This window comes from Gadus chalcogrammus, chromosome 19, assembly GCF_026213295.1.
Source record: "Gadus chalcogrammus isolate NIFS_2021 chromosome 19, NIFS_Gcha_1.0, whole genome shotgun sequence".
Lineage (NCBI taxonomy): Eukaryota > Metazoa > Chordata > Actinopteri > Gadiformes > Gadidae > Gadus > Gadus chalcogrammus.
Genome location: NC_079430.1, coordinates 10,740,092 through 10,757,051, shown reverse-complemented (window position 1 = coordinate 10,757,051; position 16,960 = coordinate 10,740,092). Strand labels below are relative to the sequence as shown.

General features: G+C 41.4%; 3 protein-coding genes across 3 annotated transcripts in view; all 3 read right to left on the bottom strand.

Moving 5' to 3' along the window:
- Positions 1 to 2,065: 2,065 nt before the first annotated feature.
- Positions 2,066 to 7,762, bottom strand: LOC130372721 (peptidyl-prolyl cis-trans isomerase-like). The gene is made up of 5 exons (XM_056578861.1): positions 7,619 to 7,762; positions 6,534 to 6,564; positions 6,238 to 6,326; positions 5,349 to 5,521; positions 2,066 to 3,459 (listed from the first exon to the last, which is right to left on the bottom strand). Exons 1-5 carry the CDS (start codon positions 7,685 to 7,687, stop codon positions 3,327 to 3,329), a joined length of 495 nt encoding a protein of 164 aa, XP_056434836.1. The 5' UTR covers positions 7,688 to 7,762; the 3' UTR covers positions 2,066 to 3,326.
- A 2,544-nt stretch (positions 7,763 to 10,306) lies between these two features.
- Positions 10,307 to 13,563, bottom strand: LOC130372717 (peptidyl-prolyl cis-trans isomerase-like). Its single transcript, XM_056578858.1, has 5 exons — positions 13,415 to 13,563; positions 12,340 to 12,370; positions 12,134 to 12,222; positions 11,599 to 11,771; positions 10,307 to 10,675 (listed from the first exon to the last, which is right to left on the bottom strand). The coding sequence occupies exons 1-5, from the start codon at positions 13,478 to 13,480 to the stop codon at positions 10,543 to 10,545; spliced, it is 492 nt and encodes a 163-aa protein (XP_056434833.1). The 5' UTR covers positions 13,481 to 13,563; the 3' UTR covers positions 10,307 to 10,542.
- Positions 13,564 to 14,985: 1,422 nt separating this feature from the next.
- ogdhb (oxoglutarate dehydrogenase b) overlaps positions 14,986 to 16,960 on the bottom strand; it is a 17,647-nt gene continuing 15,672 nt past the window's right edge. The window contains exons 21-22 of the mRNA XM_056578837.1: positions 15,971 to 16,125; positions 14,986 to 15,815 (exon numbers count right to left, since the gene is read on the bottom strand). Coding sequence (XP_056434812.1) covers positions 15,695 to 15,815; positions 15,971 to 16,125 — 276 coding nt within the window. The 3' untranslated portion in view covers positions 14,986 to 15,694. The remainder of the gene's footprint in view (positions 15,816 to 15,970; positions 16,126 to 16,960) is intronic.

The window sequence follows — 16,960 nt, the reverse complement described above, 5'->3', positions numbered from 1 at the left end:
ACAGTGTTACCCCTTATGTTGTTTTCAAATACGGCCAGAAAAAAACGACAGTGTTACCCCTTATGTTTTTTTCAAATTACACTGCTACACCTGGGGATTGAACACGCAACCTGTCATTCCAGTTAGCACTGCTGAGTGTGAGAGTGGGTTCAGCTTAATGAACATCATAGTGTGCCCCCTGAGATGCAGTCTGCACTTGGTCACAGTGTCGTCCTTGATGTTTATTCAACTGAATGGCCCACCACTCAGCCACCACAAAGTTCAATCCAACACGTATGTGAAGTCCTGGCTGGTGAAGCACAGGGGAGCCATGAACTCCAGAACACGCCCCTGCAAGGCAGGACCTGACGTGGAGGACAAGGAGGCCCTCTGGGTACTACTGTGAAAAGCATGCATACTAATACACACACATACACACATGCCATAGATATAGTTCTTAATCTACACATACTTTTCTTTACTGTTGAAATTTGAATAACTTGAATAAACTACAAACACATTCATTGACTGTCATTGATTGATTTAATATGACTTTAATTGATAACATAATGGAATATAGCCAGGCTAGCCTTACAGAGTCGCAACACTTTGCGTTGCGTTGCGTTGTGTCGAGGTCGGTCTGATCAAAAAATTCATAGTTTACCCACCTCTAATTTGACCACTACAGCCCTGATGACGACCAATAAAAAACGACAGTGTTACCCCTTATGTTTTTTGCATGACGACCAATGAAAACATCAGTGTTACCCCTTTTGTTTTTTTTCATGAAGACCAATAAAAAACGACAGTGTTACTGAAAATAAAGCGTTCATGCCTCCAACACACGCCATAACCCTTTGGTGTATAAGCTACATATGCCTATAGTGTATGTTAAACACGCGTTGGATTAATTTCATGATTTCACTTTGTTCAGTGTACAATGATTCCAACAACACTTTCTTTTCAGAACTTTTCTGTATTCTTATTAAAAATAAATCCTGTTTCCTTGAATCGAAGACCGTTAGAGGAACTGGGAGCTGAGTCCCATTGAACAGACAAAGATCCCGCACGGATGAGCCCCTTCCCACCTGCAGGACTTCATTATTCCGTTTCGTCCTCCTCGGCCCCTCCGTCCATCAACAGCGTGTCTTCTTTCAATCCCCGATTATCCATATCCAAAGCCGAAACTCATTGCAAACATTTTGTTCATCCGTTTGTCCGAGGAAATACAGAGCCAGCAACTCTCACGACCGGTGGCGGTGGGTCAATAGGGGGCGCTAGGGCGCCGCCCCTCCGTGAAATATTCACTTGAATATCTGCCAACTATTAATAAACTATTATCATTACGAAATAAATCAACAAAAGTACATAGCATTTATCCTCGATTAATTATGTGACATGCTTGTCACTTCCAGCATTTAAATGCGTCTGAACGTCAATGATTTGGGCTAGGGCTAGTTATTGGTCATTCGAAATAAAGCACTCCGCTCCTGACTTGGCCACGTTGAAGTCGATGTAAGCTCGCTAATTTTTCCAATTTTCAAGAAAATTTCAAGAATTTTCTTGAATAAAATAAAATTTTACCATTACCATTGGCCCCAGGCCAATGGTATCGCTTTTTTTTTTTTGTTATCACCACATGATTGGACAATTCAGCGAATCAAATAGGCTACTTCCCTCAGCAGCATTCGCGCACCACAACTAGGCCCTACATGTAGAGAGGAGATAGATCGCTAGCAGAGAGTTGTAAGCACTTTCCACCCTTTTCAGTGGAGGAATTGGACTCCCCAAGCAATGTTATACTTAAAAGGAGTAAGTAAGTTACATATTAATTTAGTCTTTCGGCCTGTAGCATACAAACAAAATTAAGCAACTGTCCCATATTTCTAACTGCATTTGAAGTAGACATTGAGAATCACAATAAATGGACGCTATAGGACAGTGATCATGATTTGTCTCAATATCAGAATAACAATGGGTCAAATAGCAATGGCTGGTGGAATGGCCATGAGGTAGGTCTGTATATGCAGTGTAAGCTTGTCCAGGCCCTGCAAGTCAGGATGTAGGCTATGAATCTGAATGAAAAGTAGGTAAATAGGTAGTGGCCATCCCCAAAATGCACCAGAATACAGGAAATCAAATCTATTAAATAAAAATAAAAATATGGGGGGGGGGGGGACCTCAGACCCTCTGTCTATTACTGTGCCCCACCAACATGTTTGATCGCCAGCCGCCACTGGACGTGTGGAACGATCAGGAAAGTTATCGATCCCAAGTTATCGATCCTAACCCTACTGGCGTTGACAGCCTCAAACGTCACTCGCAGCTGGGAACCGGAAGCTGTATGGAGGTGAAGGGGGGCCTGAGACTTGAGATCTGAAGCTAGACCTTTGTAACCTGGCAAGCCAGACCCATATCGGAAAGATATTGGTTGCATGGCTGCAAATTAAATTTGCTGCCGCTAGGGGCATCTAGATTTCTAGGACGGTGCAGTGGGCATGAGGCGAAGACCTTTGCACAATGCTTGGAAGTTTACTATAAAATACCCAATTAAAAGTAGGATGCAAGGAATTTATCCCTGGCCCTTTGGAAGGCATTGCAAAAGCTTTCTCAACTAACATAATGTTCAAAAGAAGATGTTTTAAATTGTATAGTTTGCACTAACTATATCAAGACTCAAACAACACATGTTTTACTTTCGGACCTACATCAATATTACCGACCTATTTTAAACGAAGCTGCTTGATCTTTGGAATCACATCAGCTTGAGGCAACAAGGCTCATGAAATATAAAGTACCCCGGAAGAACCAATGCATTACAAATAGCTTAAGAGCAACATACAATCAACCTACCTCATTCTTCTCCTCAACACCATCAATAGTTATGGCGAAGAAAACTCTTAATATCCCCATTTAAAATAAGGCATGCAAGCCGAACAATGATCTACTAAAACAGTATAACATGATCTGTTTAATATGCTAGTGTTGAGGGGTAGGGAATGAGTGGGACCAACTCTTAAAATTCCCAGATTAACCAGCCAGCAGACTTTTAACGTTGAACCCTGAAATTAACTAGCGTTCCAAAATACTTTTTAATTGGTCACATGCTTGTTTATTGACTCTGTGGGGTGTAACCATTCATCCAACAGTTAATAGACATGATACACATATTGGGTATCCTACACGAAAATAGGTCATAAACATTTGCCTCATAATAGGGCCGAATAATAAATGGTATTTTAATGAATATTTACTTTAGATGGTACAGTTGTCAGGATATTCAACAGGATGGGCGTTTACAGATTTAAGTGCTCATGTTAAGGGAATGGTAATACACAAAGGCCCATTTAAAGTTGACCACAATCTGCGATATTGACTTTTGTTTTGACATTGCCACCGCTAGAGCCTTCTTTCTCCATCTTCTTGACAACATCCATTCCTTCCACCACTTCGCCGAAAACCACATGCTTGCTGTCCAGCCTGTAAGGAAAAATATCTTTTAAGAACATGAAAATGTGCAAACACATCGATTTGGCTGCTTTTGCATTCATTTAAAGCCTCAATGTCTAACATTTCAACCAGCTCATATTATAAAATGACCTGGCCGTATCTGTAGTCAAAGCTGATCGATGGGGATTCCATAATGTTATTAAAAATAAATAATGTGCTGGCCAGCCCATACCTCTCCCACCAACTCCCCCCACACCCAAAGCTACGCTACTTAACAGTCTACAGCCAGTAGAATGGACAGAACATTGTTTATTACTAAGTATGACTTTAAAGGCCCACTATGCAACTTTTTTAGCTAAAATGACATTAAGTATGCAGGTTGAGAGTTATGCTGATGGTTCTGCATCCATTTCTGGGTCGATTGGTGGGTGTGTCATTTTCCCATGTCGCCTCTACAGTGAAAAAGCGCATATGCAACTTGATCTGCTCCGACCGGGACATTCCGGATGTGACGCAGCGGAAGTATCCTCGAAAATGTAGTCAGATTGTAGTTTCGAAAATGCTTTACGGCACAGACACACACCCAAACATGGCACCGGCTAGATATAAACAGCCAGTTGCGAGGCAATTGTTGCATTCATCATGGATCAATCGACTGATAAGGGACCCAAGAGGCGACCTTCGGTGGAACAAAAGAAGAATGGACCAGAAAAGAGAATATGTTTCTGCTGGCGACCCACCTCCCACTCTCGCGGGAGTCTCGGGTCTCGCAAAGTAACGAATTGCTTTACGGCACAGACCCCCAAACACGGAACCGGCTCGATATAAACACAAGTCACTAAGGGATTGTTATATTCATCATAGATCAGCCGATTAAAAAGAGACAGAGAAACCCAATGTCGGAGGAACAGAAGAAGAGAAAAGGGAGGCTGACCGGCAGAGAGGCCAGACACGAGTAAACGTTGGGCAAGCTTTTCAGGAATAGCTTGAACTGAAAGAAAAAGAAGACTGCAAATCAGACGCCGACTCGGCCGTGTTGCTTTTGAAAATGAAAGTACCCTTGGATGGCCTTTGTCTTCGTGGTATTCTTGATGTTGATAGTCTTTGTACAAATGTGTTTGCTCAACCATTTTGTTGTGAGCCCTGTAAAAATTGTTTTATCTGCCGTTTTGTTGTGAGCCCTGTATGTTTCTAGCTTGCCTGGTTGCAACCATATAAACACCTTTTGTTTCCATGGGTGTTTTGCTGTTCGTCTGTCTCGTCCCCCAGATACAGACTGAATCCCCGAATCCAGGTTCTTGTTTATTTAGATTATTATGTTGGCCAAACCTCTTACACTGATTGTTCTGTTCAACCTAAAATAAAAACAATTATAATCTAGGATATAGGCCTAAATTCTCCCCGTCAACTATAAAAAAGGATGGATTTATGTTTATTGCAATACAAATACACCCTTTTAAAAATGTATAACCTTGCCTACACTTTATGAACATCTACTTTGGACGTGGCTCCACGCATTCGCCGGCTTCTTTGAAAAAAAATGGCTCGCGTAGAAGTGCATGGGGAATGGTCGTCAACGAGTTGTTACGACAGTGTTGTGAAATATCGACTACGAAGCAGTAGGGGGCGCTGTGTAGAGAAATGTGCATGCCAAAACCAAGAAAACAGCGAAGAAATTCCAGAAGTTGCATAGTGGGCCTTTAAGAATAACACTGTTGTAGAAAACGGTCATTAGTTTGGTCAAAGTCTCAAGAATCAGAATTTAGATCGAAAATCTGAAGGCACTGCATCTCAAATCTAGGTTTCACTTTCTTCCGCATCATATTGGTTTCAACCAATCATGTGGCTGCAGGGTTCTGCAAGTGCGTTTTACGCCCTTACAGATAGAGACAAGTGTAACAGAAGCACATGAAACATACCAATCAGTGGGTTTGGTGCAAAGGAAGAACTGAGAGCCGTTGGTGTTGGGACCAGCATTGGCCATGGACAGGATACCTGGGCCGGTGTGCTTCAGCACAAAGTTCTCATCAGCAAACTTCTCTCCATAGATGGACTTGCCCCCTGTTCCGTTATGTTTGGTAAAATCCCCTCCCTGTAAAAAAGAAAAGATAGAAATTAGCTCCACAATTCAACCATTCACCCTTCTTATTCTTCTGCCATTGGGTGTGTGCAAATAGTAGATCCCTCCAGACATTCCGGTTTGCAGGGGTCCACAATGCACATGACCACCCATGTTATGAATATGTATCTCAGAACCACAGGCATTAAGGCATTTCCAAGATGATGAGATGTTTCTGCTTTACTTCCAACTGGATTTGGCGACGGCGAACAGAGCAAGAGCGTTTAATCCGATTGTTTAAAAACCTAAGGCCACACCCATATTTGGACATGATTAATGAGGCAGCCATGTCCAGACACGGAAAGTAACTTCGTAACGCAGGTTTGAATATCTGGATGATCTCACGAGGATAGCTGGGAGAATTAGAATTAAAAATACCCGAAAGCGCTCCCTTCATGAGCTAGGCAAGTTCTGTGGTACACACTTGATTTCGATAAGGGGCTTTCTATATTGCAGGTCAGACTTTCGCTACCTCCACTCTGATCAGATTTGGGGTGTAGCCAGAGTATTTGAATGATGTTACCTGGTACCCCAAAACGGCCAATAACAAAGAACCCAATGCAACAGCATGCATTTAACCCATTGAGGGTTCTCCTTTAATAAGCATCAAAATGTCATTGATAACTTCTTGGATCAAGTTAAAAGTGTCGACAAATCAGAGTAGGACAATTAGAAGGTTTTTGCATTACCTGACACATGAAGTTGGTAATGATACGATGAAAACCGGAGCCTTTGTAGCCAAAGCCCTTCTCTCCTGTGCACAATGCCCGGAAATTCTCTGGAAACATAGACAAGTAATTGTACACACAGACTTGCAAAAATATAGCATCAACTTTGAACTTGAATGTCTCAAACTCAATTTCCAAGCACGAAACATAAGGCACCATAAGATTTATAATGTTTTAATAGTGACATTGTTTTTTTTTTACATTGTACATGCGTTTATTTTTCTATTGGAGTTAATTGAGCCTGAGCCTTTACTTACCAGCAGTCTTTGGAACCACATCAGCCCGCAGCTGTAAACAGTAGATATCAATATAAACTGCATTACTTTTACCATAAACATATTTTCCTAACCCCTTTACAGCTGAATGTTAAACCTAATGCATTTAACCCAAAATAGAATAAACATAATTACGATATAATGAATAATATTATCAAATCAAATGTTGGCCTACTATTGCAAGGGATACGGAGTGAACATTGATAACATATCAAATGTAAAATAGTATTATAAGGCCTTATAATATTATTTAGCTTAAAACATAGCTTTTTAGATTCAAAGGCTATATCTAATTTATTGTTAAACATACGCTGATGTGTCGTGTTTACCTTCTTCGTTATTGCTGTCAGAACAATTGTTGTGACGCATAATCATTCAACATGTAAAATAACCACTAGTACATGGGTAGCCCACACCGATTCGGATTAAATCCTAGAGCGCAGTTGTGCCTAACCAGTGTGGCAAAGTGAGGCGTGTTGAAACCGCTTCCCGTCGTTTAATCTAGGTGTGTCCTTAAACTTGAACCATAGGCCTCTATTCTGACACAGGCTACTGCAGCGATTGTGAGCGAGGGAAGCATGCGTTGAAAGTAGACCGCTTCCTGGTGCGGCCTACAATGGGCCTATATTTCCTACTATGCACGATGTGCTTCGTTGTTGATTAATAATTCCAAAATGCAAGTTATTGCTTCATTTCAATATATTTATTTAAAATAAAGCAATTGCGAGTCCGATTGGTTTGAGCCTGCAACCGTGGGACTATCTCGACTGCTGTATCCTACACTACATCATTTTTTTTTTTTGTTGCGACGGTCTTCTCTGTGTGAAACCGATTGTTCATATAACCTTATCCTAACGTTAGTTATGTGTCCAAGCGTATTCTTCATCTTCATTCCCTATATTGCAATGTCTCTTTGGGGTGTTGCGTGTCTTACCCTCATAATGGTTCGGAACCACAATAGCATACCCAAACCAACAACAAAGCCTAATAAAGACTGGCTACATTTGACGACAATTAAAGATCCAACTCCATCCAATTAAGCAACAAATGAATTAACATCAACATACCACCATTTCAATCCTGCCAGCGGGGGCACCTCCAATAGTGATGTCGAAGAAAACTCTAGGGTTTGCCATTTTTAAGGAGAGAGTTGGAGTCTTGCAAGGTTGTGAGACTCAACTGCGGAGGAATGGTCTGCACAATCCTAGTTATGGGAGGAGAAGGAACGCCTCATTATTCAGTACACTGGCTGCTTTTCTGCGCGCGCGCGCAGAGCTCTGAACGCCAATGGCTTTAACCAATGAGAAACGTAGGCTGGTGTTACTGCTGTGTTAGTTCAGTTTACTTTTAACCTACGTTCTGGGCGCTGTTCATATTTGTATTAATTATCATGGTCAAGAGGCTATTGGCAGCTAAAGAAACGCTTTATTTAGTAGCATATTTATTTATAACACGATGTAAAGCGCTTTGGGTGAAAAGCGCTTTATAAATGCAATACATTCTTAGTTATTACTTTTCCTGGCTTATTCCCGTAATTTGGATTCGAAACTTCGCCCATCAGCTTTCCACATGCGTAATATCAGGAATAACTATCCATCCCTACTCTCAAATGTGGATTGTTTTATTTTTCAGTTACTTGTTTGGCCTCAATCGCAGGCCTAGGCGGCCTATATGTTTATGTATACATTTCATGTTTGCCTCTTCAATGTTATCGTGTATAACATTGCGTATACTATATATATTATTCATTTTATTCCTATTATTATTCATTCAAATGGTTAAATTAGTTAAGAGAGGCAGCGATTATATGTAATCGAACCATGTGTAGACCGTTCAAGCTCTAGCAAATTCATTATAAAACTAAAAGATTACAAATAGAGACGATGTCGGACGCTTAAAAAGAGAGCGCTGAACAGCTGTGTGTGACGGCTGCGTTCATCCATCAGACAATGCGTTGGCCCGCCAGGTTACCATCTCCATCGTCCTTGCTGTCCACTACACGGAGAGTTAAAAGCTCTCCATTGCACACAAAGCCATACGGGAGAGACAGACGGCTTAGCATGACAGCAAGTACAAGACACGTAGGACGTGAACACACTTGGGCTACTTCAGTCAGGCTCACAGCCCCGACAGACTGCCATCTGTCAGGTTCTGGTCCGACAGAACCCCGACTTGCGCAGTCTGTAGAGTAGACCTAACTTTAGGCATCCCTCAGCGGGCGACCCGAACAAGAGCCCTACTTTCTCATTAATGATGTATGTAAATTATGCAAACCTGGAACAGGCCTAATGACAGCAGACAGCAGTATTGCATCCAAACATATGCGTTCAACTAAGATCGTTCTTTTAATTAGTATAACAGGGCTTTTGTAATCCTTAAAGTGCCAAATCCAGCAAGATCAAAGACACCTATTTCTGTAACGTTATCCCAGTTATTTTAAAAGGCCTGTATGGTCATTAACAACACACCAGCCTCTAGACAAGGAAAAACACCCCAAACCCAGAAGGGAGGAACATGGAACAAAGCAGAGGGATCCATCCTTCCAGGGGTGGTTAGATACTTAAAATGTCACCAAGATAGTAACGATGAATGGTGTGGCTTTATCCTCCCCGTGAGCCATGTTCTATTGGTTGTAGTCTAGTCAACCATGACGAAATTATGTTCATCCAGAACATACCTGGTTGAGAAGAAAAAGGCCCGATGATTCAGTATGGGAGTGTGGTTTGTGTATTTATTGGTGGATTTAAATTAAGCAGCTGATTGAGGTCAAAGAGGGGCACGTTTTTCGAGGGAAGTCTTGTTGGGTTACCGATGACTCAACGAATGAAACTAGTATGCTAGTGGATGTACCCCTGCCTCTTTTCCGCTTCCTTTGAATTGAAATGAATGTTGACCGAAGGAAAGTGCTTTTAGTACCTAGACCCCCCTAGAGCGAAGAGCAACACGAACACACGGAGGGACAATGGAGCAGTCTGTATTGTGGTTGGTTGGGATCGTACAGCTTGCTATGTAGAATGTGATATTTGATATCGCATTAGCAGCCTGTCTATTGAGCCCCTCCCAGTTAACAGGCGGGAGACTTCAGAATTCAAAACACTAACGGTCTTTCGACTTCAACTGGCTGTGCCAATGTATGACGCGGCCTGGCGTGACTCAGATGTGGGCGGGGCTTTGGGAGTGACGACAGTCACTCCCAAGAATCATTTAAATCACTATGGATCAGTATTTACTAGATAGATCAAATACATCTGCAGAATTCAACAGGCCCACTTATGCAATATTATATGTACCGGTAGTCACATGAAATCAAACGTTGATAGGATGGAAGTAATTTTAAATAGTGTAGTATATCTGAAAACTGCGTGGAATGTTTACATTCAGAAATATATGCGCTGTACATTTCAGTGCTACATAGTGTGATCACTATGTAGCTCTAAAATAACTCAACGTTCCAAGCTTCAATCCAACCAAATGTTAAATAATTGTTATACTCGTTAAATAAACAGAATTACAAAAGATTCACTCACTCGCTTGCGAACAAAGAAATCATCTTACATTCTGCATGACTCGTTTCTCCCTAACACCTTATCATCCATTGGAACCAAATCGGTTCCTTTGCTGACCTCATATTCTTGACCACCCGTTGTAGAGGTCCCCAGCATACTTTAGGACTTGATATTTTTTATGATTACCCAACCAGACCAACAATGAACCCTGAATGACTCGTCACTACAAAAAAATTAGCTTGATCACGCTTGTTAATTTACTGTTTATTATCAAAGGGTGTCACCAATCATCCAACAATTTATAGCAATGATACAGAGTATCCTACACGAAAAACATAAACATTTGCCTTATAAGTGGGCCGAATAATAATGTTTCTTTAATAATTGGTCAATTTAGATGTTACAGTTAAGATATTCAAGGGGATGGGTGTTTACAGATTTAAGATGTGCTCATCTTAAGGGAATGGTAATACACAAAGCCCCATTTAACATTCGCCGCAATCAGCAATCACAATTTTAGCTTTTGGTTTGCCACCGTTAGTTCCTAGTTTGTCCATCTTCCTGACAACATCCATGCCTGACACCACTTTGCCAAAAACCACATGCTTGCCGTCCAGCCTGGAAGGAAGAAGAACTTGATGTTAGAACATGCAAATGTGATCGATTGGGCTGGTTAAGCTTCCCATTACAAGTTACATTTCAAAAGTGTTAATAAAATCACCGATATATTATACAATTCAAATGCTGTCCAGACAGTACCCATCCCAGTCACGCCCTGCACAAAGCCAAGCTTCTCTAGCTAGTGTCAGTTCCAAAGACAGAACAGTTACTCATTACACCTTAAAGCTTAACATGGAAAAGTGTTTGTTGTAGTTGGGTTGATCAGTCTCACAAAACCCAAATTTAGATTAATATCCAAAGTACCTGGACATATCAGTGGTCAATGCTGATCGATGGGGGTTACCATGATATCAATAAAAATGCTTGCAAGCCCACACCTATCCCACTCCCTCACCCACCCACACAGCCAGCCAAGCTATGCTAGTTAGCAACCCAGTTGCACTGCCAGTACACTTAATTACCCAGTTACCTTTAAGAATAACACTGTTTTAGTCAGTAGTTAGTCGTAGTCTCACAAAATAGAATTTAGATGAATATCTAAAGTCTGAAGACTAGCTTAAATCTAGGTTAACAGGACGTTTCCCCATCATATTCGTTTCAACCAATTATTTGGATCTGCACGTGAGAAATTAAAAGGCAGAAGTTAACTAGAAAGTGTCTGAAAAGGTTTTAAATCAACATGTAGACTGGGTACTGTACATATAACCACATTAAAAGCCTCAAGCCCTTGTACAAATTAGTTGTCTAGATTAGTCTAACAGCAAAAGGATGAGGTGTAATTCTGCCCATTGTAGTTCGTTTCCGCCCAGACGTTGTATATCATCTACACACATAAATTCTGCTATAACATTAGGACTGCTGGGGCAGAGATTAGGTTGGTCGCAACAGAGAGAAGTATCAAATAAGCACATCAAACATACCATTGAGTTTTTGCTGTGCAGAGGAAGAACTGGGAGCCATTGGTGCCAGGACCAGCATTGGCCATGGATAGGATACCTTCACCTGTGTGCTTCAGCTGGAAGTTCTCATCAGCAAACTTCTCCCCATATATGGACTTGCCACCGGTTCCATCGCCTCTGGTGAAATCACCTCCCTGTAAAAAAAAATAGCACAAATTAGCTCTACCATTAAAACTTTTTCTTCTGCCAAGGTTTATGAATGATGGACTGACTTCCATTGGATGAACCCCACTACACATGCCAGGGCATTATTGGTTTACAGGGAAGCCTTGAGGAAGTATAATGCGACCATCCTAATCTTGAGGGTTCACATTTACTTTCCCTTTGCACGATAGTGCGACCTTGAACCCTTTGAAATCTTCCGTAAAACAAAGAACTATAGGACCAATCAGCACCGATGGAAGGAGCTTTCAGTTCACAATGAGAGAGCTCATCCATCGGTCACTTCAGAAGTGTAGCCCAATCTGACCATCACCATTAGGCTGTTTCGCTTTACCTGGCACATGAAGCCTGGGATGACCCGATGGAAACTGGAGCCTTTGTAGCCGAAGCCCTTCTCCCCTGTGCACAGTGCCCGGAAATTCTCTGCAAAAATAGATCATGTTTAATGTAATTGTATATCATATACACACACACAAATGTTTGATAAAGTATCCGTTAAGGGTCAATACACTCATATTGTGATAATTTGCCTTTACTTACCAGCAGTCTTTGGAACTACGCCAGATTCCAGCTGCAAGAAACAGACATGTTAGTTCACATAACTAAATATACATATAAAGTGCATATCATTACTCTTCTCATAAACGCTTCACAAATGAAGGTTTACTAATTCATTCGATTCAAAATGAAATATAATCGTAATCGTCTACGAGTGCAAGTTATTTAGAGGGATCATTTACAAAAGATGAAACCATGTGTAATCGTATCATAAGGCCTTATATTATTTAGCGTACAAAACATGTACCACGGGCTACAATAGCTTTTTACCCCAAATATTGACGAACATTACTATATTAAGTAAAAAATAGTGTCGGCTCCATTGATTTTATTGTAAAACATCCTGGTGTTAAACCTTTGCTAAGGCTGCATGTTATCGGTGGAAACAATCCAACGATTGTTGAGGAAAAATCACGTGTAAAATAACCACTACCTGAAGGGGAAGCTTTGCCCGATTTATATTCAGTCCTACAGCACGTTGGTACCCAACCAGTTTGCCGTGTTGCAATCCCTTTAACTGCGTTTTCATCTAGGATCCGTTGAATCTCTTCGCCTTCAACCATAGGCCTCTATTCTAGCAACGTTACTGCAGCGATTGTGAGCGAGGGAAGCATGCGTTGGAAGGAGACCGCTTCCTGTTTAGGCCTATACTTCCTACTATTGTGATTTGCCTCTTGGTTGATTAAAAATTCCATAATGAATGTTCTACTTCATTACCATACATACGAGTGGGATTGCCCGTCTGATGATTTGTACGAACCTGTATCCTTGGGGCATTATTTGACTGCTGTAGTTGTTATATTCTACGGCCGTGTCTGCGGTGCGTGAAAGCGATTCTTCATACATCATGCTAATGCGCATTTTTCATAATCCTTCCCTAAACACCGATTTTGTGTTGGGTGTGGTGTGCATTATGTCCCAAAAAGGTTGGAAGCCACATAGAATACATTATATCCTAAAAATATAGATATATATATCAACGATTTACAATAAAGTCGATCTTCATTTTTCGACAACCAAAGATCAAAATACCATTAAACATATCCCGTCAACATACCTCCATTTCAATCCGGCCAGCTTTTTCACCTGAGACGGTGATTTCGAAGAAAACTTTAGTTGTCATTTTGAGGATTGGGTTTGAGTTCTCCAAGGCGGAATGCGGATGAACGGTTTGCTGGGGAACCTTTATGGAAGAGGCAGACTCATTGCCCGCTACACGTGGCGCGGTTGTGCGCATGCGCGGTGAGTTCTGAAACCGCGCAACGGCGTGGTTCCGGAAGTTAAAATCCTATTCATTGTCTGAGGTTTTGATATCATCCACCATAATACCATCCGTTACCATCCAATGTATACTTAACACGAACCATACTATTGTGAAACGATGCTATTTGCTCGTGGGACCAAGTTAAAGAAACGTTTTCAGAAAAAAGAAAAAAACAGTTTGATTCGTGATGTCACTGAAAATAAGTACACCACCCATAACACAACGTCTCTGATTGGTGGAGCTCGCTATTACCGTTGAAATGTTTACCGCACCGGCGAAAGTCAAGGCGTTGAATAGTGGACTGGAATCTGTCTAGTTTACCACAGCGCAACCAAGATTTCCCTTTCTGACGAGATGCTGTTATTATTTAAAGATGAATTCAAGAGTGTCCAAAGGGGGGAAATCACGCTTGTCACGTCAGTGAATTCAAGTCAGGCCATGTACTTGAGTTTAGGGTTTGTTAGGGCCAGCTCGTGGGTTGTCAGGGCCAGTATGAAGGAGAACTTGTGCCGAGTTTTAGTTTTTGGCTAGTTAGGTAGCTGCATTAGTTTATCCAATCATGTTGCAGTGCAGTGCATATTTAAAAAATACAATTAGCCTACAGAACATACCAAATTACATGTAGGGCCAAGTTAATGTTGATAACAACAAAAGCGTACAGTTAGTGAACTGTAACCAAGTTGACCAAGCTGTAGATTAAAAAGCTGTAACTGGAGAAAGACAATGGTGTAATAGAAGATAGCTAACCTTAGCTAATTTAGGTGTTTAAAAAGTGAGTGAAATAATAAGAAAAGTAGAAATAACATGACAACTATTTGTATGATATTATAAAGGTGTTACACCGTATTCTTTCAGGAGGGGAACGGTTGAGAGTTGTGATTGGTGAAACCAAGAGACACTTGGTTTGTACTTAGCCTTGAGGGACACCGGTGTCAAGAGTGCAGGGTTTGGACAAGGAGCCATTCCATGTGCCCTGATAGTTGCAATTCGTCAGGTAGGATGTGAACCAGGATAGCCAGAGTCAGTGATGCTGAGTTCAGCTAGAGTGGCGAGGAGGATCCGTGAACAGGTCGTGGAGAATGAGAACCGATGAGAGGGACGAGGCTCCGTCTACACGAGCCCACTCTATCCCCGCGAGGAGGGCCATCTCAGTGGAGTTTGTAGTCTTGAAGCCAGACTGATGAGGGGCAAGCAGATTTTTAAGAGATAGGAGGACAATCAGAAGCATCTGTAGTTCATCTCAGAACTCCAGTGTTCTAAGTTTCTTTCATTCAAACAAGGTTAAAACTTTGAAAATCCCTGCACATCATACTATAAACTCTCTCTCTCTCTAACACACACACGCTTAAGTACATATCTACAAAGAAATTATCTTGCAACATCGTTATACTGCATCATTTTTATTTCTCCAAACCCATAAAATAATATAAAAAATAAATAGATTTGATTTTTTTTTATGTCCTTCGGCAGTGAAGAGGTTCATAATGATTGTCCAGGGAGGTTATTGAACCGTGACTATAATGAAGAGACATAAATGAAATGAGTTGAACAAATTGAATAGCTATCTTCCAGATGTTGAGATTACTTTATTATATCAAATTTAGAAGATTGGCTAATTAGGAATCTTATATAATTTGTCTATAACAAAATAGTTAGAATCTCTGTTAGTTTTTTTTATTAACTAATGAACAAAAAAAAAAAAAAGAATATTTAAATATATTTAAAGCTAAACGTATAGAGCTTTAAATATAATTATTTGTGCGTTGCTGATAAAATGTCTAAAATATCCAGAAATAAAGGCACTTAATTGGGCTTGGATTTAAAATCATGTAATATGTTTTTCATCACCCAAAATTGCAATGTCATTCTTGTTCCAACAGTAATTAACGCATGCAAAACTTGCATATTTTTCTGAAATGTTGGAAAAGCTACGGCAACAGCCACATCCAAGATCAAGGTCAATGTATACTGTACTACATTCATTAGGTAAAATCCCTTCAATGCCTCCTCTTCATTTGGATAGTATGTTCTCCCTGGTAACAGCCGGAAGAAGCAGATGTACAGCCGCACAGGTCACTGTTCCCCCGAGGTCCCTGGGAGGTCAAACGCCGTATCCAGGAACCGCTGGAGCTCCGCCAGGTGGGTTTGCTTGTTTCCTGTTGCGGGGGCTGCGGCCGGCCCGCGACCAGCGTACCTACACACACAAATAAAGACACGATGTACCTTCGGACATTCTTTGCTGAATAAATACGATAACTGTGAAAAAGATAGTTCACACCAAAATACAACGATGGGCTAAGGCGAAAAGTGGTCGTCACTTTCCCAAACCAATCGGAAAGCGGCACTCACAGAACAGGGCGTGTGCGTGCGACGGCGGTGCGGATGCGAGGCTTAATGTAGTCGTGGTAACCCTGGTTCTTGTGCTCCTCCTGACACCACATCAGGTCGGCGTGGTGGAAGCGCTCCACCTCTTCCTTCACCAGGTCAAAGGGGAACGGGGAGAGCTGGGAGAGAGTAGAACACACAGCGTGGATCCTCCCGGACAAACTGGAAAACCAAATGTTTACCATGCTGGGACGTGACCAGTGTTTAAAAGAGAAATACTGTAGGTGTGAGTGTGTTTAGCCGTTACAAGCCGTTTTTAAAACCTGCCTCTTCTGACATCGCAAGTGGGCGTGTCCACCTAGATGTGTGCTCGTGGTAATATATGTCACCTTTAAAGACATTGTTTGCATTGTTACATTTACATTTAGGGTATTTAGAAGACGCTTTCATCCAAAGCGACTCACAATGGTTCATACACACATTCACACACCGACAGCGGAGTCAACCATGCCAGGCGACAGCTAGTTTGTTGGAAGCAGTTAGGTTAGGTGCCTTGCTCATGGACACCTTGACACGCTCTGAGGAGCCAGGGAACGCACTAGAAACCTTTTGGTTATGAGGCAACCCGCTATATATCAATAACTAAGCCAACCCCAATTATCACTCACATACTCTTTAAGAATGAATGTGTGGAATGTGTTTCATACACAACAGCTATTACTATTATTAATAGTACGGTACTTCATTAGTTTAGCAGTAGTCATGCCGGCCACTAGGGGGGCCTATTGAGGGGTCCTATGGGCAAGTTGATCCTAAATACCATGGATGATGATATTATATGGAACCAAATAGTCAAAGATTTTAAATTCAAAATGTTTGGATTTACAATGGTAATATTGAAAACGGGCAGGGATGTTAGAAGACAGTCAGTTTTCTGTGCAGACGTGGTTTTGCTTTTTTTTCCCATTTAGTCGGTCTGAGACAGATGTCCAGTAGAGACGCCCAGTGGTTGAT